At 42.9% G+C, this 23,892-nt stretch overlaps 1 protein-coding gene across 3 annotated transcripts in view; it reads left to right on the forward strand.

Annotated features, from left to right (window-relative positions):
- The first annotated feature begins 491 nt into the window (after positions 1-491).
- LOC115060657 (matrix metalloproteinase-16-like) overlaps positions 492-23,892 on the forward strand; it is a 127,402-nt gene continuing 104,001 nt past the window's right edge. For 2 of the 3 annotated variants that reach the window (XR_003842269.1, XM_029528650.1), the window contains exons 1-3: positions 492-920; positions 19,453-19,601; positions 23,155-23,277. Coding sequence is in view for 2 of the 3 variants with exons in the window: in XM_029528650.1 (XP_029384510.1) it covers positions 795-920; positions 19,453-19,601; positions 23,155-23,277 (398 nt within the window). In the remaining variant the exon portion in view is untranslated. Of the gene's footprint in view, positions 921-19,452; positions 19,622-23,154; positions 23,278-23,892 lie in introns of those variants that run through there. The other variant, XM_029528651.1, reaches the window with a different exon arrangement.

Here is a 23,892-nt window from a genome sequence, read left to right on the forward strand (position 1 = left end):
GCCTAATAGGACAGTTTGCCTCTGACTGGCAGTGTCAAAGTCACAGCTGATGTTAGATGTTGAGCTTCAATCGATGTTGTCTAAGTTGAGTTCCAAACTGAGCCTGTGACTGACCACTCTTCCCAATTGGCTTGTTTAAATTCTGACCAGAACACTGTTACAGAAATCAGGCTGGTTTTACATGAGGCCAGAATGGTTTCAGAAGAGCAGACTGGCTTTTAAAAAAAAGTCTTGTGGGAGTACAGAATGGATTTAGTGGATTCTAGGTAGATTTTAAAGGGTCCCGATTTACAGGACAGACTGGTTTTCCGGGAGCCTATATTGGTTTTAGAGAGACAGACTCATTTTGGAGGAGGATAAGAACGATACTTCAGGAAGCAGTGACTGATTTTCAAGATACTGATTTTATTGGCGCATTTGGAAAAGGAGTGGGAGGGGGCGCTTAATGTGCACATGCGCACTCTGTGGGAAAACAGTAGAAAACAGCCAGCTATGCCTAGCTGTGCAGAAAACTGGATGTAAGCGGCAGCTTGGAACATCGGCCGATGTTCCAGCGGACTGACTCAGACCCGGGACGTAGAGGCTGCTGACAGCCGTTAGAAGCGAATTTCCATCCGGAGTGACATCCGAAAAAAGCAGAACAACTTCGTAACGTTTTCCGCTTCTGACTCCTCTACTGCCCGTGAGCCTCCCGACACGTCGGCGATGTTGCTGTCAGATTAACGCCCGTCATCCACGAGTGAAACGACTGCAAATTATCGGAGACAGAAAAACAGGAAAGCCGCGGCTCCACCATGGTTTTACCGACGCTCCACAGCAGGAGCTGGGCTCACAGCTGCTGTGTGGGGACCCTGTGTTTGCAGCTGATGTTGTGGATGTTATGTTCCGTCAACGGAGAGGAGCATTCGTTCAGCGTGGAGGTACGAACCTGGAACTGTGTGTGTTGAGTAACGGAGCCATGGTCTGCAGTATTAATGTGTTAGATGAAGGTAAACATGTTTGAGAGGCACAGTAGATAAGCAATTACTGTGGGTTCAACATCAACAACCGGTTCTATGAGAAATGCCCAGCTGCGGTGTGGTCCGTCCTTGTCTTTGAGTCACGGAGCCTGATCTTCTGGATCGTGCTGGCACTCCACCAACACACTGTCCACAGGACTTAGGTCTCATACTGGTCTCGCCATCATAACAAAAACATGGGGTGCAGCACTAATGCAAGAGAGACAGGGATCCTACCGCAGCAGTCAGACCGAGTGGCTCCATAGACTCTTAGAAATTAAGGTTTTGAAGGACCCAGGAATTGAAAATTATGAGCTAAATCTCTACCTGAGAGCATTCAGGTAGAATAACTTTGGCCAACACAATGTAAGCATCATGGTCCAAGGCCAAGGTAAACAATGTGGGCTTTTGATCGGACTTCTGACAAACCTTTAGGCTCCATTTGTCATTCATCTATGTTTATTCTGCTAGTTTGATCAGAACTACCAGCAACTCCCTTGGGAAAAGTCTGAAATGTCAGTTTTATCAAATCTTTTACATCCTCTTTCATTTCCAGACTCAGGTGTTGCTGTTCACTCAAAACTTGGTACATTAAATTGGAGTGTCAGTATCTCTCATAACCACAGACACACATTGCCCAGGAACATCCTGACGTGTCCACTGTCCAGTCATACACATCTCCACATGAATTACAAGCTTGGCACTCTGCACTGTTCCCCCTGGACAGCGGAGGGGCAGCAGAATTCGACCAGATGCTACAGGTTCATGGGTTATACAGTTCTGAGCCGTATTAGAGAGAGGACAGACAGAGGACAATGGCCTTTGTGTTCTCGGTCTCTTTGTACAGTGTTTGTGCTGGTCTAACTGAAACAGTTGTTCATTGGGATCCAGCCTTGTTGTCTGGGTAAGACATGATGCACCATGTCAATAAAATGTCTTTTGTTGTTAATTTCATTTGCATGTCTCTGCAGCTCCGTCAGTGTTGCTACACTTTTAAAAATGGTCTCTACTTCTTGTCCACTTGATCTGTACAAGCGTTAGCACTGTTGTATGCTGCTCTTTAGTAATTGGTTGTTTGTGAAATAGCAATGCGTATTTTGAAGCCTTAAGTGACACTGCTCACAATGTCACAGCTACAGATATGTCAACTGTGTCACCGAGCTTCCTTATTTAATCATGTGTGGGTACAGCAGATAGGCGCCTCCAGTCTTGTCTTTAGAGAGAGACATATATGACCCCTGATGAAACCATCCTTGTCCTCAGTATACTGGAGTGGTAAAGCTATGTGGGACTGATTACTACCATTACAGCGGGGATTATATTTTGACACTGTCAAAATCATCGGGAGGAAATTCCATCTCAAGTTGTGTGAGCTCTTCCTTCTGTTTTAATATTGATCATTTCATCAAACGTGCTAAAGGACCCCTGTACTTTCCCTGCATTGGATTGGTACTACCCTACAGTTTATGGTTTAAGTGCCATGTGATTAATCTGTCGTAGTTGACCTTCTGCTCTGTAGTGCAGTATGTGTACGTCTTGGTTACATTCTGTTTCACAGAGAGGCCTCAGGTGCAGTGCTGTGCTCAGATGATGTGATGATCTGCTGTGGAACAGGGAGAAGGCAAAGTGGTAGTGTAAAAGTATATATGTGAACACATCCTGCCTGTGTGTATCCAGGTGTCTAAAGTGAAGGACAGATGGGACCTTCATCTATTGATACCATGCATTATCCATTGTTTTGATGATTATTTATTTTGGGGCAGAACAATATGTAAAACTATCAAAAAAATAGTATTAGTAAGTAAATAGTAATTACAAAACAGTTACCGTTATAGATGTGTTCATCTGGATGTGTGTGAATATGGTATTGACTGATTTGTGTTGATACTGAAGTAGCAGTGTGGTTGCGGGCTTTGGTTAGTTGAGCATGAAAAGTCTGTTCTCAGGCTGGGGAATATGCCTTTAAAATAAAATCTCAAATTTACACGCCAAACTTGTTTATGATTTTAATAAAAACTTTTCATCTTAAAAATAGACTTAAAAAGATAAAGTAATTATTTAAATCAAGTTTTATTTAATTTAGATTTTCTCTTCTGGGCTTTCCCATTGGGGTTTAGTGACAAAAGTTCTTATTTTTGTTTTTGTCAAAGCGGAGTTTCTGTACAAGATGTCTAAGAAAGTGAACTAAACATCATCCCTGTGCTCACTGTACTTTATTTTCATGAAAAACAAAATATATCAAGCTGAAAATCCAAATTATCATCAAAATCAATTTATCGGCTGGTTGTAGTTTGTCTAAATTGACAACATTTCCCAGCACCTATTTTCTCTTGTTTGTTTAAAAGTGAAGAGAAAAGTTTACGATGAGCACAGAAAATTTCAGAAGTGGGAGACGGAATCTGAGCACAAAGGCATCCCAACGTGTCTAATTTGCACAGATAAAGTTGCAGTGCAGTGTGAGTATAACATTAGACATCATTACTCAACTAGACATGCTGAGGAGTATGCAAAATACCAGGGAGGTGATCAAGAGGACCGGGTCACCAAACTGAAAATGTGTCTATTCAGGCAACAAGATTTTTTTTTTTTTTTTTTTCAAGAAAGCAAGCAAAGAGTGGTTGCGGCAATCAAAGTTAGCTACGCAGTGAGTGAGATGATAGCTAAGATAGGAAAGCCATTGAAAGACCTCATCAAACGGTGCATGTTACAGGCTGCAAGTATAGTCTGTCCAGAAAAGAAGGGTCAGTTTAGCAACATCAGCCTTTCAGCCAACACAGTGGCAGAGCGCATTTCTGACCTATCAGTTAACATTTAGGATCAACTGCGTGAGAAAGCTAAACATTTCCATTCATACTCAGTGACACCTGTGCTCTCATCAAGAGTGAATGACATGCTCAGCTTGTACTATATGTCCGTGGTGTTGATGACAATTTTGAAGTGATGGAGGAGTTGCTCACAATGATTCCAATGCATGGCCAGACCACTGGTCAGGAGATATTTCGCCAGCTGTTTGATGCCATTGTGGATGCCAGCTTACTATGAGTTTTGTTGGAATAACAACTGATGGAGTGCCATCAATAACAGGGTGTGGAAGAGGCCATTGCTCTGCACTGCATTATCCATTAGCAAAAGCCTAAAGTTTGACAATGTGATGTCTGACATTGTGAAATGCATCAACCATATCAGATCCAAGGGCTGCTTTTTTTTTTTTTTTTTTTTTTGGAGGAAATAGTCAGGATATGAGGATATGCTCTACTTCACCAAGGTACATTGGCTTAGCAGGGGGAATGTCTTGAAGAGGTTTTTTGAGTTGAGAGCAGATGTGAAAGCCTTCATGGAGAAGGAAGGGATGACTGTTCCTGTACTAAGTGATCCCAAATGGCTAAATCACTTAGCTTTTGTTGTTGACATCACACAGGAGCTGAATGTACTGAACAAGAAGTTACAAGGCCAGGGCCAGCTTGTCAGTGCTGCATATGACAATGTCAGACCATTCTCCACAAAACTTGTGGTATGGAAAGCCCAGCTTTCCCAGACCAACCTCTGCCATTTCCCAGCATGCAAGGCAATCATGGATCCAGGCACACCATTCAGTGGTGAGAAGTATGCTGATACCATTGTAAAGCTATAGGAAGAATTTGATCACAGGTTTGCAGACTTCAAGACACACAGAACCACTTTTCAAAATTTAGCTGACCCCTTCTCTTTCGATGTGGAAGATGTCCCCCCTGTGCTTCAGATGGAGCTAATTGACCTGCAGTGCATGTCTGAACTCAAAGCCAAGTTCAGGGAGTTGAGTGGAAAAACAGATAAGCTTGGACAATTTTTGAGAGAATTGCCCCCACCTTCCCTGAGCTTTCCAAGATGTTCAAGCGGAACATTGGTCTTTTTGGCAACTATCTGTGTGAAAGAATTCTTCCCCATAATGAACTTTAATAATTCAAAGTGTAGGACCCCCTGTGTAGGGGTGTTTAACTTACTGGATAGTGGAAAAGGTTTTCATAAGGCCGGTACAGTGAAAAGGGACACCTCTTGACAAACTACTGAACGCCAGGCTGCTTGGTCATACACTGTTTTCAGACCAGCATGACAAATGCAGCAGTATCAAGTCAGTGTAAAGGCACAGTACATTAACACGAACGATGGAGAAGGCCAAATCTACAGCAAGCAGATCTTCAACTGCAAGTGTAACATTAGCAGCTGCCACAGCACGTGCAAAAGCAGAAGCTGCCCAGGCCAGAGCTGCATTTGCAAAGAAAGAAATAGAAATCAAGATAGAAAAAGCCAGATTAGAAGCAACGCACTAGAGAAAGACGATGAAGTGCAAGCTTCTGTCACCGAAGCAGTAGTAATGGAAACCGCTGCTGCAAATTTGGAAACAACAGTGGAACACCCAATTCATCTGCCCTCAATGGAAAGTGCCCATGAGCGGACATCCGAATACATAAGAAAACACAGTGAGCCCAGCAGTGAGGCCAGTGACAAAGAACCAGGTAAAATAAACACAAAGGACACTAAACTAGACGAAAGGATGCCCACAGTCTCAAAGGACTATCAGCCCCAATGACCCCCAGAAAACAGTGCCCATAACATGCCTTTGTATACACTGCCATCTACTGTCCGCATCCAATATCACTCACCTGCTCAATACCATTCTAGTGACATTAATGAACTTTCCAGATATCAAGTGAGGAGTCAGTTGTTAGCATCCGAGCTCACCAAGTTTGATGACAAGCCAGAAAAAATATTTAGCTTGAAAATCATCATTCATTAATGCTACTGAGAGTCTCGATCTTAAAGCTGGGGAAGAAATTGACCTCCTGGTTAAATCACTGGGCCCAGAGCTAGTCAAACATGCACGTCGCATTAAAGCAGTGAATATAATCAGTTGCATTACGACTCATCGGGGACAGGCTAGAACTTGCATGGATTGCCCTATGTGGATAAAGCAAGAGGCATTGCTCCAATTGTGGAAAAACTGCCGGATGGACTACAGGACAGATGGATGAGGGAAGGCTCACACTACAAACAGGAATTATAAAGTAACTTTTCTTCCCTTTTACTTTTTTTCTGCAGTTCATTCCAACACAAGCAAAGGCATGCAATGACTCCAGCTTCAATATCCAGTCACTATCCATCAACAGAATTAAAAAGGACAGGTTTGGAGACAACCGCAGTAATAATCACAGAACAGTTTCGGTACATAAAACAAATGTAACAACCATACCCACTAATGGACCCGAAAAATTGTGTCCTGCGCGTAACAAACCACATGCACTACAACAATGAAAAGGTTTTAAAGAAAAACCTCTTCAAGAAAGGAAGAGACTGTTAAAGCAACACAATATCTGTTACAAGTGCTGTGCATCTAACAGACGTGGCTTGTAACTGAAGCAGCAGTCAAATATTCTGAATGTGACTCTGACAAGCACCCTACTGCCTTGCATCCAGATACGCCTTCTCTTTCTCCCAAGTCCTCCCTACCTACAGCAGATCACAGTGAGGAGAAAGAAGATGGGCCGGAGGAAACAGTTGGTACAAGCTGCACTGAGGTATGTGGGGAGGGATTTTCAGGAAAGTCATGTTCTAAAATATGCCTAGTTAGTGTTTACCCAGCTAATGACCGCAGCAAGAGCAAAAGAATGTAGACCATGCTGGACGACCAGAGCAACTTGTCATAGGCACGCTCAGAGTTTTTCGATTACGTTCAAAGCTGGTCGCAGAGCCTTTGGTTACATGATAGATTCCATAGATGGTGCCCCCGCAATACAGTTACCAATGTACCAACATGATACCAAACAAAAGAGAGGAAATTCCCACCTTGAGCGTATTGCACACAAAATACCAGCTCTAGATGACAGTGCTGAGATTCTGCTCTTACTCAGAAGGGACATTCTAAGAGTCCATAAAGTGCGCAGTCAAATTAATGCCCCACACCATTCACCATATGCACAGAGACCTGATCTAGGCTGGATGATAGTTGGAAATGTATGCTTGGGCAGCATTCATTAGCCTTCAGAGGTCTAAAGAGTCATGTTCTAGCAAATGGGAGACCCACTTATTTTCCTCCTTGTGAAAACCACTTCACTGTCAAGTCAGAGACTAGTCTTCCAGATTGACAGTAATAGTAGTGCCTCTCAGTAACACAAAATGAAGCTCAATGCAAGCAATGTAAGCTTGGGGAAGGATTTTTTCTGTCAGACCAAAAATGACAATAAGCTTGCACCTTCAATGGAGGATCTGTTGTTCCTCAAAATTACGGACAATGAGTTCACACAAGATGATTCAAAGAGCTGGGTGGCCCCACTACCCTTCCGTGAGTCAAGGCAAATACTGCCAAACAGCCGCCAGTATGCTGTTAGTCACCTCACAGACGTTATGCAAAAGATGATGGACAAAGGACACGCTGAACTTCCGCCCCCAGTACAGGAAAACAAAGAGTACTGACATTTGCTCTTTTTCAAAGTCTGCCATCTGCAGAAGCAATCGCAGATAAGAGGGGTATTTGATTCCAGCGCACAGGTATGCCACTTAACGATGTGTTGCTCTCAGGGCCTGACCTAAACAACAGCCTATTGGGTGTACAAGTGAGGTTCATGAGGCCAGTACAGGCAGTGTGTCGGGGAAGAAACATAGAAACTGTGCAGCACCCACAGACTCATACTTTGACTTGAGCGTGTCACTACACTGGAGTTTAGTCAGCTCCATTTGGAGTTTGGCTGGTGCACTTTCCACATCAACCACAAACGGATTACTGAGCACTCCAAATCTGTGTTTCTTTGTCCATCTTTGCGAACTGTTTGTGTGGGTTTGTGGTTACTGCCGTGGCAGGAGGGCTGTAGTTACCTTGATGACACTGGTATACTTGCCAGTGGTTCAGCATGGATCTAATGAATTATTCAGGGAAGTCTGCCACAGGCCTTTCCAGGAGACAAGGATCATGATCCCACAAGTTCAACCTCAGAACTCTGCATGGATTGGATGGGCCAAAGCTTTCGTAAATAGTGAGTTATACTTTCAGTGGCCTACACTAACCCCAAAAATAACCTGCAGCAACCCCTGAAAATCATGCTACATGCTAGTATTGGAATGCTGTAAATATTGGAAAAAACAAAACAAAACTGCAGAATGAGTGATTAATATGGTACTCTTTCAAGTTTAAGTCTGCACTTAATAGTTGAGCTGTTATTTGTGGTGGAGTTGGGGTGAGGCTCTCCTCTGCTGGTTGTCTGTTCCAGCAGGGAGCTGATTGTATTTGTTCTGCCTTCCTGTATGTGAAACAGCCAATGATAAAGAGGAGGATGAATCACTTAACCTCTTATTATTATTAATGATGACGCAGTGCTATGTAAATAAGATGTATGCTTTGATTGTGTGATATTGCCCTGACATCATGTAACCGTTGTAGCAGGGCTACATCATTAGATTAGACGTCACAATTTTTATCAGTAAATATATTTTTAAAGGTGTTAATGTAATGAAATTTTCAACCCACACATGCAAGGAAATCAAACCTTAGATAAATTATGTGTAATAAAATGGAATGACACAGGGAAAAAGTATTGAACACATGAAGAAATGAGGCACAAAAAGCCAAGACACCAGCTGAAATCTATCAGTAATCAGAAAGCAATCTTGCCGTTTGTCAGTGCAGTGCTGGTTCAGTCCCAACTAATGGCATATGAAAAGGTGTCTCATTGCCAAGGTGTCACACAAGAAACATCTCATGATGGGTAAAAGCACAGAACTCTCTCAAGACCTTTGCAACCTTATTGTTGCAAAGGATGCTGATGGCATTGGTTACAGAAACATTTCTAAACTTCTGAATGTTCCAGTGAGCACTGTTGGGGCCATAATCTGGAAGTGGAAACTTCTGGATCATTTCACTATAAACTGGCCACGACCAGGTGCTCCTCACAAGATTTCTGACAGAGGAGTCAACAGAATTATCAGAAGAGTTGTCGAAGAGCCAAGGACCACTTGTATAGAGCCTCAGAAAGACCTGGAATAAGCAGGTACAATTGTTTCAAAGAAAACAAGAAGTAACGCATTCAACAGCTATGGCCTGCATGCATGCTCACCATGCAAGACTGCATTGCTGAAGAAGAAAACATGTTGAAGCTTGTTTAAAGTTTGCACAACATTTAGACAAGCCTGTGAAAATACTGGGAGAATAGTCTGGAAAAATGAGACCAAAAGTGAACTCTTTGGCTGACGTAATACACACCATGTTTAGAGGTCAAATGGCACAGCACATCACTCCAAAAACACCATACAAACATCATGGTGTGGGGCTGTTCTGCAGCCTACGGCACTGGCAAACTTCATGTAATTGAAGGAAGGATGAATGGAAAAAGGTACCAAGGCATTCTTGATAAAAATATTCTGCCATCTACCAGGATAATCAAGATGAAACGAGGGTGGACATTTCAGCAAGACAATGATCCCAAACACACAGCAAAGGGAAACCCTCACTTGGTTTCAGAGAAAGAAAGTAAAGCTGCTAGAATGGCCCAGCCAATCACCTGACTTGATTCCAATGGAAAATCTTTGGAAAGAACTAAAGATTCGAGTTCATAAGAGAGGCCCACGGAACACTCAAGATTTGAAGACTCTTTGTGTGGAGCTAGTTTCTCCATACAGGAGGCAACTTGAAGCTGTTATTACTAACAAAGCCTTTTGTACAAACTTAACTTAACTTAATATAACATTTAGTTCTCTTGGAGAGGTCCAGTCTTGTAAGTAATAAAGAAGTATGAGGCGAAGAAGTATAATGCAGCTTTCCCTCTCCACCAAACTAACATCACTAGCCAATCAGAAGTATGGTGGGGGTGGGTCTTGGAAAACTTGGTTGAGATCCAGCAGCAGGTGATGCTACATTCTAAACAACTTGGGAAAAAATTAGCTGTGAGTTTTCAAACTCGGGAATTACTGCTTCCAAAATAGACATAAATGGCTACTGCACATATTTTGCACACACCACTGGATGAGCTACCAAAACAAAGACCAGTGATTTCCATATACAAAGAATGGGTGTGAATTCATTCTCTGTTCAGCATGCCATTACTCCAATAGGTGTTTATATAGAGAATAGTTCTATTTATTAATTACATTTACTGTTGTGTAATAATTTAAAATCTAACCCTAACCCTAACCCTCTAAAAGTAATTATGTGATAATAAAGTATTAGTCACGAACAGGGCAGCATGGCTGCATAGTGGTTTGTGCTGTGGCCCCACAATAAGAAGGTCCTGGGTTTGGTTTCCGGCCTGGGGCTTTTCTTTGCAGAGTTTGCATGCTGTCCTCGTGCCTGCAAGGGTTTCCTCTGGATACTCCAGTTTCCTCCCACCGTCCAAAGACGTGCATGTCCAGGTTAACTGGTGACTCTAAATTGTCTGTACGTCTGAATGCGAGCGTGAGTGGTTGCTTGTCCCTGGCTGTGTCCGAAATCTTTTGCGACAAAATATAGGGCACTGAAAGTATCCCACAATGCATTGCGCCCGTGGCAAAAGGGAAAATCTCACAGAGACTATAATAAATATAAAATATATAAATAAAAAATAAAATATAATAAAAGAAGACCAGACCACCAAAATTACAATGCAGTGCAAGAATATCAAAAGCATTTAACATAATGCAATGATTTAAAAGTTCAGTTGTGAATTAAGAACGTTATAATTGCGCAACAATGATGACGCAATTAACGGCACCGAAATTAGTATCCGAAAGTGATCGTTCATTTGGTGAATGAGTTCACTATATGGTCCACTACATTCATCACCCTATCTAGGGAGTAGGCATTAGGATTTAGGGATTAGGGAGTGAGGGGGTGGTTTCGGACACAGCCACTGTGTGTTGGCCCTGCGATGGACTGGCGACCTGTCCGGGGTGTACCCCTGCTCTGCTCAGAGTGAGCTTGGATTGGCACTCCCCCCCCCCCCCAACCTGTATTGTAGCTGTAGCTGTATTGGACGAGATCCACATGTATCTAGTCTTGTAGGACCGAATAAAGAACCTGTCGAGCTGGATATTTCTGCCTCTTACATCGGCAGACTTTGGGGAACCGTACATCACAGAAGGACAGACCAGATCACTGAGAGGAAGGATGAAGATGGTAGAGAGAGATTTAAAGAGCCCTCTCCAGATTCAGGACCCGCTGTCTCTAGGTTTAAAAGTAGCTGGGTAACCATGCTCAAAGCATGACACGCACCTGAGCTGTTAGCTGTGTGCTATGTAAGAAGTGTCTTTTGACCAGCCCAGGTCTGGCTCATCAGATTTCAGCCAGGAGCTTTTGTTAATGGACAGGGGCCACCATGGACTCTCAGACCACTCTATAGCTACTGTATTCTGACAGCTTTGTAACAGAACTTTTTAAGTAGTTTGAGCTGCACAGCAATTTTCTGCTGGCCAGTCTTCCCACACACACCAACCCAACACCATCAAATCAGATGACACTGAACATTTCAGTAATCCAGTCTTCAGGCCACTTCAGTGGTTGCAAGTGGCTGTTGGAGCACTGGTGGCTTCCACTAATCAATATATGAATACAAATAAATCAATTAAACTTCAGTCATACAGCACTTTTGTGAAAAGGTTACATTTAAAGTACTACATTGCTGACTGGCATTGTTATCCAGTCAAAGCATCAGTTTAAATTTGGTGGTGGAAACTAAATATTTTTGAGACTTTGACAATGAAGTCAGTTTTATGAGAAAAAAGTTGTAATACTATGAGAATGAATTTGTTAGCTTATGAGAAGAAAGTTGTAATATTACGAGAATGAACTTGAAATTTTACAATAAAAAAGTTGTAATATTGAGAGAATAAGGTTGTGATTTTATGAGACACACAATCAAGTCTTGGATATTCTTTTTAACCCTCCTATTATCCTTGGGGTCAATTTGACCCCAATCAATGTTTATCATTCAAAAAACAATAGTTGGCTTTTTTTTTTTTGCTCCATATTTCATGACTTTTCCTAATTTGATGGGGACAACTGATTAAGCGTAAAATTATCATGATAATATTTTTTCAATGTGCTGAACGCATATTCCACGCATCGGTGTTCCTCTGGGGTCAATTTGACCCCAAGCTGTTTTAGCTGTGTAAAACTTGTCTGTCTGTGTGTGTGACCTAACATCCCCACACCTGCAGGTGCAGAGTTGATACTTTTGAGTTGATACATAATGGGGGGAAACTTTCCCGCTCTGGGGGGGGGGAGACTTTTCCGCTCTGTGGAGGGCGAGGTATTCCTGCAAGGACATTGGTAGTTCATGCAAAATAAGGGAGGAGCAAACATATAAAAGCTTGCATTGCAGCCCTCTATCCACATCATTCTTCTTTGTGCTCTGTGTACACTGCAATCTGCACGCTCTCTCATTTGAAAATGTCTTCTGGGAAAAGGTTTACTGTCAATGACGTTTTGGAACAGCTCTTTGACAGTGAAAGTGACATAGAGGAGAATGTTTCTGAGACAGAGGATTGTGTTGAGGAGGACCCTGATTTTGAGGCATTCTCATCTGATGAGAATGAGAGTGTTGACCCTCCTGTTGCTTCTCAACCACCAGCAGACACGATCCTTTCCAAAAATGGAAAGATAATATGGTCCCTTTCCCCACTTAGACAGCAAGGTAGACTTAGCGCTACTAATATTATCAAAATGGTTCCAGGCCCCACCAGATATGCAATCAGCCATGTTGAAGACATCAAGTCATCATTAGAGCTCTTCATAACACCATCGATTGAGAATATTGTACTTGGGATGACAAATTTAGAGGGGAAGCGTGTGTATGGGGACAGTTGGAAAGACTTGGATGTAGTCGACTTGGAAGCCTACATTGGCTTGCTCATTTTGGCGGGAGTTTATAAATCAAAAGGTGAAGCAACAGCAAGCCTTTGGAATGCTGAGACTGGAAGGGCAATATTTCCAGCCACAATGTCTCTGAAGACATTCCAAGTTTTGTCCCGTGTCATACGCTTTGATGACAAACAAACAAGGCACGGCCGACGCGAACGTGACAAACTTGCGGCAATAAGGGATGTGTGGGACAAGTGGGTGGAGCGTTTACCCCTGCTTTACAATCCAGGCCCCCACGTGACTGTCGATGAGTGCTTGGTTGCGTTTCGTGGGCGCTGTCCATTCCGACAATATATGCCAAGCAAACCTGCCAAATATGGCATCAAAATATGGGCAGCATGTGATGCACAGTCCAGCTTTGCATGGAATATGCAGGTTTACACAGGCAAATCTCCTGGCGAAGCACCGGAAAAAAATCAGGGCACAAGGGTTGTGCTTGATATGGCTGAAGGACTGCATGGGCATAATATTACATGTGATAATTTTTTCACATCTTATGCCCTGGGTGAGGAACTGCTGAAAAGGAAGGTAACGATGTTGGGGACAGTGAGAAAAAATAAACCAGAGCTTCCCTCTGAACTTCTTGCTGTCAAGAACAGGAAGGTAACATCTTCAGTGTTTGCCTTCACTGATAAAGCAACTGTGGTCTCCTATTGCCCCAAGAAAGGGAAAAATGTCCTGCTGCTTAGCACCATGCACAAAGATGATGCCCTGAGCAGCAGAGAAGACAAAAAACCACAAATGGTGCTGGACTACAATGAGACAAAGGGAGGGGTGGACAACCTGGACAAGGTCACAGCCACATACAGCTGTCGACGCATGACTGCCCGTTGGCCCCTTGTCATCTTATGCTTATCAACATCAGTCAATATGGTTCATTCTGTGAGAGTCATGAATGTGCACCCCAAATTAGAAAAGATTTGGATGAAAGATTTTCAAGATACACTAACTCTAAAACTGAAAGTTTGACCTGATGGTGGCGCTACAGGGAAGGTCATATCATCACCAAAACCAATAGGATTCATACTCTTGTGGTCATTAATGTTGTCAGTAAATTTGAGAAGATTTGTATGAAAAGTTTTCAAGATAAATTAATTCTAATTTAAAAGTTTTGCCTGATGGTGGCGCTAGAGGGCAGGTAAACTCACTGATAGGTTTCATTATCAAGGGGTTATTTATGTATTCAACAAATAAACAAAGTGCCTGACACAAAAACTTGGTCAACAATTTTCTGTAAATCATTTTCTGGAGGCAAATATACCTGGGGTCAAATTGACCCCAAGGGTAAAATGTGTTAGTAATATTTGAGGATAATACGAGGGTTAAAGTCCTGATATTGATGATAACATGGTGCTGATGTGCCAAGAGATTATTTCCTTATTTGTGAAACAGATACTGAAATACAATTTAACAAGTGCTCCACAACCCTCATTTTAACCCAGAAGACCACTAATCTGATATCCCTCTCCCAAATTGAACCACTAACCACTTTTTGTTGGTCTTTTTCATTCTTGAAATCTCTTTTTTTTTTTGTGTGTGTGTGTGTGTGTGTTTGTGTCCCCACAGTGCAGCCCCTAATACTTTGTCAGTATTCCTTTGTTTTGGAGCTTCTCATTAACATTAACACAACAACAAGATCTGGTGGTCTAAACTGCAGACTTCATTATCTCCCTGTGACAACCTGAGAGGTCAATATGCCTATTAATGTTGAGTTATGACCACTCATCCCCCATTGTTGATGCAATGTCATAAGCCTCTTTAATCTGTGACTGCCACTTTGCCACATAGTCCTCATAGCTTACTGCTCTTGTGATGGTAAGTTGTCAACAGGAAGTCGGGGTATGCGACCAAAGAGCAAATAAACGCTATAGCCTCGCTCCGAGTTGTAGGTGTGCACTACTTTTTCCAGTGAGATCTTGAAGTCTGCCTTTTCAATGTCAGTCAGTGTTCTCAGCAGGAACAGAAGGGTTCTGTTGAAACACTCCTCTTGTCCGTTTCCTTGCGGGTGGTAGTGGGTTGTGTGAGAGCCACAGACCTTTTGCAGCTGAGGTAAGTAGTGTATGTAGTGCATTACCATTAAGATGTACTCCTACCCATGTTAGCAGGTCTCAAGATGTAAGAAGTCTATGGACACAAGCTCAAAGGGGTTGGAAGTGGTAATGGAGGTCAGTGGAGCTCTGGTAATCTTTCTGGGTCGTTTCCTCTTCAGACATTCACAGGCATGCGTCACAAAATGTTCCATGTCACTTTACATTCTGGGCCAATAGAACCTGTGTCATGGTGCTCTTTCGGAAGCAAGGGCTAATATCTGCCATTCTTCACTCTCCTTTGTAGAACTCCGTCATCATTTATATGCAATCTGTTTCACTGTCTCAGCAGAATCCTGATGTTGTGCAGAAAGGTTGTTTCTGCACAACCGTTCGGCAGATGGTCTGTGACGTTGAGGTTCAGGACACGACAAATTACAGTATCTTTCTCCTGACTCGCCCTGATTTTCTCTTGTGAGAGTCAAGGTAACAATGGACCATGTATCCTCCGATGATGAGACTAATGAGGTCTGTTTTGCGCTGTGAGGATCTATAAACACTAGGTGGGTCATAGCTGGACTTACTGCTGTTTGGCTGTGGGGTGGTTGAGGGAGTGTCTATGCAGTCACTTATTGGTGTTTGTGAAGGTGAGGGTGTTTTGCAAGGACACAGAATTCATTTTTGGACCTGAAGAGTGGATGGGCTACTGTGGGTCCCACCTGAGCAGACCCCTCCCGTTTCCATGAGCCAATTTCCCTGACCTGATCTGCCTGTAGCTACAAAAGAGATGGCCCTCCTGCCCACAGCGATAACAATGTCTACATGTGTCACCAACCTGAGCTTCTCTGCATGCTTGGCATCCTCTTGACCATCTTGTAGCTGGTGGTGGCTAGGTGGCTGTACTTGGCCTTCACTTTGTTGCATCCAATGTCTCATTAAGCATTTTCTTTACTTCAGGAACATCAGCCTTGAGATCCTCAATCAGCTTAGCCACCTCTGGATCTTGCCCTATACTCTCTTTGTTATTCTTTTGTGGTTGCTCCCACACCCCCCATCATTGATGTTTCTTCATTTGTGTCTGTTTCTCTGTTCTGAGGCAGCTGTCCATGGTTGGGTTGCTGCAATGTTTGTATCTCATTTACTCTGTGTGATTTGACCATAGTATTTCTTTGAAACTTGTTCTTTCATTCTAACTCAAGGCTGTCGGCCTCATTTATCTTCTCTATCAGAACCTCATTAGCTTTGGGTTTGCTAAGGTGAGGTTTCAGCTGGAACTTCACTGCCTCACTAAGTAGACCAGTCTCTAATGAGCTAATGAGGAATTTATGTTGTATTAGGTCTGAGCTGAAGTGTTCCTCTTCAGCATCGTCACCAGACTTCCAGAGCAGTTTCTCTCTGAGCTCTATGGCCCTGAACAGGAAGTCTTGAGCTGATTCTTTGGGAATATGTTCATGAGTCTCTAAAGCAGTCTCTTCTTAGTGTGGGAAGTGTGAGGTCTAGCTTAACTTCCAGCAGATCTTGAAAGTGAAGGCGAGGGCTTACTGCTTTAATTACAACTTCAATTATTTCAGTCTCTGAGTAGCCCTTCTTAAACCCAGACTCAATCTGATTAATCAGGCTGGTAAAAGATAATTTTTCCTTCTGCCCGGCCTCCCCTATCTGACCCCAGATCTTTCCTCAACGCCACTTCTGGTGCTCCAAAGGGTGGAGTTTGACTCACTTGTCTTTTTCATACAGGTGTTGTGTTATTAAACTTGGACCCTAGAACTTCAAAGTTCAAGGCTCAGTATGTTGTGTCTCTTCCTTGTCTGTAACATGTTATTGTAATGACTGAACATATAATTGGAGATCACTAATAACCTGCTGGAATGTATGAGATTCCTCACCCTCTTTCATTTAATCTACAGTGCTGTCTGCCAGCCGAATCAGGGTATGGCAGGACTGTCCTCTGAATCACTCCCATGCTCATTCACTGCACTTTAGATGCTGACACACCTTGATAAGCTCTGGTTTCTCAAGTGTCCATAGCAGCGTGCTGATCTCATCTTGGAGTCTCTCCATCTTTGTTTTGTGTTTGTGTAGGAGCCTTAACCATCTTCCCCTGGCTGGCTCGCCAAGTTATGTTACACATACACAATCAAGACTGTGTCTGTTAAGTTGCCAGTGCTTTTATTGTGCCACAAATAATATAAATACGACAGAAAAGACTTTTACGACTGGGCTTACTTCCCTTTACAGCAGGATTATAGTGCCAGCCACCTACGTCCTGCTGGCGAGAACTGGTATCGCCCTTGAGTTATCTCAGGTGAAGCAGGTAGGTTTCTCATGTGTTTTCAGATGACACAAGGTCTTTGAAATTATGCTACTAAGAAAAATAATAGTGGGGGAGCAAGTCACCTACAAGAACTGAACAGCAATAACTCTCCACACAATAAACACTCCACACTTTTCTTAATTTCTTGTTCTTTGATATGGAAATGAGTTAATTTTGTTTTAATTGCAGTTTTAGGGCAAGATCCCATTCTTTTAATCAATTTTAAAATACCCTTGTTTATCCGAGGGACAGTGTAAGATGTTGTGATAAACAAAACTTCAGCTCACACTTCAATGGAATATTGTTTTTTTATTTATTTTTTTCTTGTGGTTGGGAGTCAATTGTTTCACTAAATGAAGTTTAAACAAGATAATGTTTAAATGATAAATGAAAAGGAATCTAGAGTCCTATGCTATCATAACCTAACCTTCCCTGATCCGTTATTTATTAGACATGATAGCAACAGTTACAGTCAGTGAAGGTCACTGTGATGGATCTTCTTCACCAATCGCTTTCACTCATGGCATATCTTCATAAACACCTTAAATAAGTTGATTGTGTAGTTTGCAAACCAAAGACCAAGGCTTTGTGCACCTCACTCTTTATTCTGCTGAACTGTAGATCAGTTATGCTTTAGACAACATTTTTATTTAGGAAATGAATTGAAATGAAATACAGCCTGATTGAAAGCAAAATACATATCAAATGAGAATGAATTGACTCTTGAACAGACTTATAATGGGCTTTTCTGAGATTGTTTTTCTGATAAAAGACGTCCTCTCTGTGACGCAATAAAATATTTGTACTCATAAAATAGCTCTGAAACATACTGGAGGCATTTTTTCTGTAAAGGGATCTCACCCTGTTTTAGAGCGGTTTTATGAGCTTAATACAAATTGTCATCAATTAGTCAAGAAGCCCATCACATGTTGCAGTTTATTCATTCATTCATCTTCAACCCATCCGTTTCTGGGTTGCGGGGGTGCAAGAGCCAATCCCAGCTCACACTGAGCAAGGGTGGGGTACACCCTGGACAGGTCTCCAGTCCATTGTAGGGTCAACACACAGAGACAGACAGAGACAGCCACTCACACTCACACTCAGACTCAGACCTACGGACAATTTAGACTCACCAATTAACCTATACACGCATATCTTTGAATGGTGGGAGGTAACCGGAGTACACACAGGAAACCCATGCAGGCAGGGAGAGAGCATGCAAACTCTGCACAGTCGGGCGGGAGTGAACCTGCAACCTTCTTATTGAGGCACAACAGTACTAACCACAATACCACTGCGCTGTCCCATGCAGCAGTCTATTTTATTGAAAATGTTTCTTTGTTGGATCTGTCTCTCTGAGACTGTTGTCCGCTTGTTTCTCTGGTTTTAATGATCTGGTTTTGTTGCTAAAAGCAGCAGTTGGCAAATGTGTTTATTATCTTTATGATGAAGACTGAGAGGATACAGTGAGGCTGGGCCTTCAAATCCCTGAAGCCTATTGTGTGGGGAAACTGCCAATCCTCTGTCTCCTGTATTGTCCAGAGACCTGAGCTGGGACCTCTCCTGAATTAGAGACAGATTCTGAAAGCTTCATCACAACAAAGTCAGATGACACAGTAACGGATGACAATGCAATGCAGCTTAGTGAAACTTCTCCTCATGCAGAAATACAGTGACCTCATCCTCTAATTCTGTTAGTGGTTAAGTACTGTACTTTGCTCAAGTGCAGCTTAAGTGTGTTGAATATGTGAAAGTTTTTTCAGCTGTTCCTGACTGACTGATTCTCCACATCAAACTCCTTTCTTTCTTTGATCACCTTTGCTGTTTTGCTTAGCTAGCGTAGCAGCTAACTGGCTAAGTTTAAAGTTGACGTTTAAAAGCCACTTCAGACAGGACAAAACAAAAGCAAATCAAAATTATAAGTTGGTGTAATAGTTGTGTTTTGGGCCATGCTTTATTATCATTCTGGGTCAGGCGCAGTGAAAAGGATGAATGACTGCAGGATGGAAACCTGCTGACTTTCTGTCTATAAAATTTAGGATCTTGAAGTTGTGTTAATGGGGCTGACCTAGATTTATTTTAAGATTCCCAAATCTTAATGTAAATCCAGATTTACCAGGGTAGCTGTTTACCAGCAATTCCAGTCTTTAGACTAAAATCCTTTTAGTGTAGTTTGTCGAGACATGAAACATCATGTTTCTGAAAGCTGACATATTGTATCATAATATCTCCTCTGTCTTTTGTTTCTGTTTGTAGGCATGGCTCCAGAGGTACGGCTACCTCCCAGCTGCAGACCCCAGAATGTCAGTGCTGCGTTCTGCCCGAGTCATGCAGTCTGCTATTGCTGCCATGCAGCGCCACTATGGCCTCAATGTCACAGGGGCTTTGGACAGCAACACAATAGAGTGAGTAACACCTTTCCATAGTAAGTATCCTCACACAAAAAGGTCATAGTAGGTATATTTATCATCTTTGCAACAATCCAGATCAATCAATGTAAGGAGCAGTAGACATGAGGTAAAGGGTGCAGGAACACACTTAAGTTGAAACAATCCTTTTTTCTGTCATGGTTTAAGAGGGGCCTTTTCATTTGATCAAAGGCACCTAATCGAGAGTACACCTCTGCTGTCAGAACAAAGGCTATAAATGCCAAAAGGCTAATACTTTGTGGAAGAACAGTAAAAGGAGAAACAGGGAGAAGATCTGTTTTTTCCTGAATTCATCAGTGAGGGGTTTATGTGCTGATTCTCCATCATGATTAGGTGCTAAAATTCTGGTAAGAAGACAGGTGTTACCCAGCTGTCCTGTCACAGTGCTCGTTTCATCTTGTCTTCAAACAAATTTTCCATTTCTGGGTTGCGGGGGCAGCAGAATCAGGAGGAAAGCCAAAACACTCCTGGCCACTTCCACCAGCTTCTCTAGGAGGATCCTGAGGCATTCCCACTCTACAGTGGATCCTGTTGGAGGTCAGTGCTCGGGGAAGTCAGTAAGACTGTGAACAGCAGAATCAGGATTCAAACGCCAAACCCTACCCCCTGCCACTTTGCTGCTTCTAAAAATTCTGTCCATAAAGTTTACAAATACAACTGGTGATAAAGAGCAGCCCCGGTGAAGTCCAAACCTGACTGGGAATGAGTCTCACTCAGTGCGCACAATGTGACCCTAACTTTGATTCCAAATATACAGGGATTGAACAGCCTGTAACAATGCATCATTCACTCTATACTTCTGGAGAACTTGCCACAGGATACCCTAGAGGAACACAGTTCTATGTCTTCTCCAGATCCAAAAAGCACATGTATACTGGTTGGGAAACTCCTGTACCCCCCCCAAGCACCCTATAGTGCAGTATTTAATGAACTGGGTGGAACCTAGAATCTCACGTTTGACTTATGGATTAATTTACCTCTTCAGTACCTTGGTGTAGACTTTCCTAGGGAGGCTGAGGAGTGTTGGAACACACCCTCTGATCCCCTCTGATCCCCCTTCTTGAAAAGGGGAACTACCACCCATGTCTGCTGCTCCAGAAGCATCATTATCGATGGTCATGCAGTGTTGCAAAGTTGTGTCATCAAGACAATCCCACAAAATCCAGAGCCTTAACAAACTCAGGGCAGATCCTATCCAGCTGTTTGACCGCAGAGACCTCAGCCCCACTGATGAGTGGGCCACCTCTGAGGCACCCAGCTCTGTTACCTCTTTCTTGTTCGTAGAATTGAGTCCTGTCCTGGAAGTATTCATTTCACTTCACAACTATTTTGTCATTTGAAGTCAACAGCTCCCCATACACTCCACAGACACTGTCCAGACAGTCTACTGGGGGGACTACCTACAGGTATGGCATATGCGCCTGTGGGCTATCCCACATTTCTCTTCCCGAGCCAGCGGATAAAGGTCTTGCTCCATTGCTCCAAAGCCCCATCCCGAGTTTTTGCCTCCTTGACTTTCAAAGATGTGCAGTGCTTGGCCTGCTGGTAGCTGTCAGCTGCCTGAGTACTCCTGCAAGATTTCTTCTTCTTCATTCCTAACATAGCCTTACCACTGACTGTGACTGGCACAATCCAACAACTGAACGCTGCCTGGGTTCAGTTCGGGAAGGCCTTCCTTCCCTTTCAGGTCATGCTGTCATTGCCCACAAGGACAGTGAAGTCACCCAGTAAAACAATGGAGCCCCTGTTGGGGATGTCTTCCAGCGCCCATCCCACTGCAAAAAGAGGGGGTGGTACTCTGACCTGGCCCAAACACCAGCTTAGAGTACTCACCAAAACATCAATCACAGTAAGGACCCATTCCTTGACTCGAAGTTGCAGGGATGCAACCCTCTTGTTCACTGGGGTAAATGTCAGTGAACTGGCAGAGAGCCAGGGAGCTACAAGCAAGCCCACATCTGCCCTAGCCTCTTATCTGATGCAACACTGGAAAAGTGTCCAGCCCCTCTTGAGAAGATTTGTTTCAGAACCAGAGCTGTGCATTGAGGTGGACCCAGTGACGGACTGGCTCAAAAAAGAGGCCCTGGCAATTTTGACAGGGAGAGGCCACATTTAATTCTCCGGTCATCTGCAACCAACAGAAATATAAACATTACACAGCCACAGAACATAATATAATAGCTTAAACAGAAAATGAAAAATACTTTAAATACAGGTTGAGCCGATGGGCCCATCGCCGGGCATAAGCTTTTTTGAGTATAACTCCACTATATTTGCACTTTTCCCCACTTTTAGCCAGTAAAGCCTTACGCTTCTTCTCCCTCTTTTTTTCTGCTCCACCCTTTTCTACTCAGCGTTTCCTCACTCCTCGATCCATTTTGTTTCATTCTGTGTTGTTGACCTGCTCTCATTGCCCTTCATTCAATTGTCATTGGACCTCATCTCATCAGATCAACAATCGCAAGAAAATGCACTGACGACCAAAAAACATGGAACAAAAACCTTATAGTAGATTAGAGATTAAATATGTTTAGGCTATTTGTCCTTTACAGGAAACAAATTTCACACCTTTGTGATGATTAAGTTTAGTATTATTTTTCAGAGTTAACAGGCTGTTTTGTTTGTTTGTTTGCTTTTTCACCTCTTTTTTGTGGCCACCTGATGATGCTCTGCTTTATTTTTTATTAATTTTATTTATTCATCTATTTATTTGCGGCCGCCTGTTGGGGCCAGCTAATGACATGGCTGGTCCACTGTAAACAGCTGTTTACAGCTGTCGGTCCCTGGGTGGACCTCTCATCCTTTCACACAAGTTTTGGCTCTTTCATGAAGAGCCAGTTTGTCTGCTTGCGATTGGACTGCCAAAGTCTGCTCATGTCCGAAGCCTGATCTGCAATGCACTAGAATGCCGCAGTTCCTCCTATGGATAGTTGGCCCATGCCCATCCTTGCCACATGTGATCTTCTTGAACCACACTTCATCTAACCCTTCACCAAGGACCATTTTGCTTATGGAAACTCAGGGGCATATTGTCCCTGGCAACACAGCTCATAGGATCCCTAGGGCACTCCTAGGATAAACCCATCTACGTTGGAAAGGTGGTGAGTCACCGTGAGGCATCACAGTGGTCACTGAAATTTTTCCAAGCACCACTGAAGTACCATCTTTTCTCCACATATCACTAACTTTAAATTGCCACTGCAGTATGATATGGGTTGACTAACAAATTTCCAACCTCTGGGCTGAAAGTGAGTGTGATGAGCTAACTCTGTATGTGTTTCCCCTCCGCTTCTCCTGATTGTTGCAGTGATAACATAATAAGGTGAGGATTTTTTATATCAATGTACCAGTTTGTCCCTTGGTAGTTAAAAAATGTTGCATGTTCAATGTCAGTGAAGTCATTGGTGTATCTTATAGCATATAGCTTCTTTAAAAGTTAAAAGGTTTTGTAAATGTTTGCAGTGTTTAAAAGAACATACGGATGAGCCCTGGAGCAGGGTTAGAATGATTCTCATACACTTTCCTCCAGGTGGATGAAGAAACCCAGGTGTGGGGTACCTGACCAGATAGGTGGTGCATCCAAATTCAGTGTGAGGAAACGGCGGTACGCTCTCACAGGACAGAAGTGGCAACACAAACATATCACTTACAGGTGGGTGGATGCAGGTGCATCAAAATGTTTATGGTCAAAAATTAATATCAAGGACAGTGGAGCCTTCCAGTCCCTGTAAGCATCCCCAGCTACACACATACACAATTTTCTCAAGTTTCACAAGTTTCTGAGGGTGAGTTTGCAGAACAGTTGAGTTCCCCACACCCACCTCAAGCAGCCTTCTGCAAAAGAATCCTCAATCTATAGTTTAGAACAGAGGTGTCTAAATCTGGTCCTGGAAGGCAACTCAAATGATCAGCTCATCATCAAGCTCTGCTGAAGTCTGATCAGGAATCATCCGTTTGAATAAGGTGTGCTGGAGAAGGAAACATCTAAAACATGCAGGACGTTGGCCATCCGGGATCGGATTTGGAAACCTCTGGTCTAAAGAATAAACTTCATACACAGGACTTAACAGGAGTAATGGAGCTTTTCATTAAACAGAGTCAGACAACATGTTTGCTGGACATGTCCTTTCTGTGGCCTGTTTGGACTGATGTGTAGCAGAAAGCAGTTACAATCAATATTTGATATACATGGAGAATCAAAAGTTGAACCTGAGATTAGCTTTTCTGACACCTTGAACAGACCCTATCCTTTACTCCTCATACTGCT

The sequence above is a fragment of the Echeneis naucrates genome, chromosome 20 (genome assembly GCF_900963305.1).
Source record: "Echeneis naucrates chromosome 20, fEcheNa1.1, whole genome shotgun sequence".
Lineage (NCBI taxonomy): Eukaryota > Metazoa > Chordata > Actinopteri > Carangiformes > Echeneidae > Echeneis > Echeneis naucrates.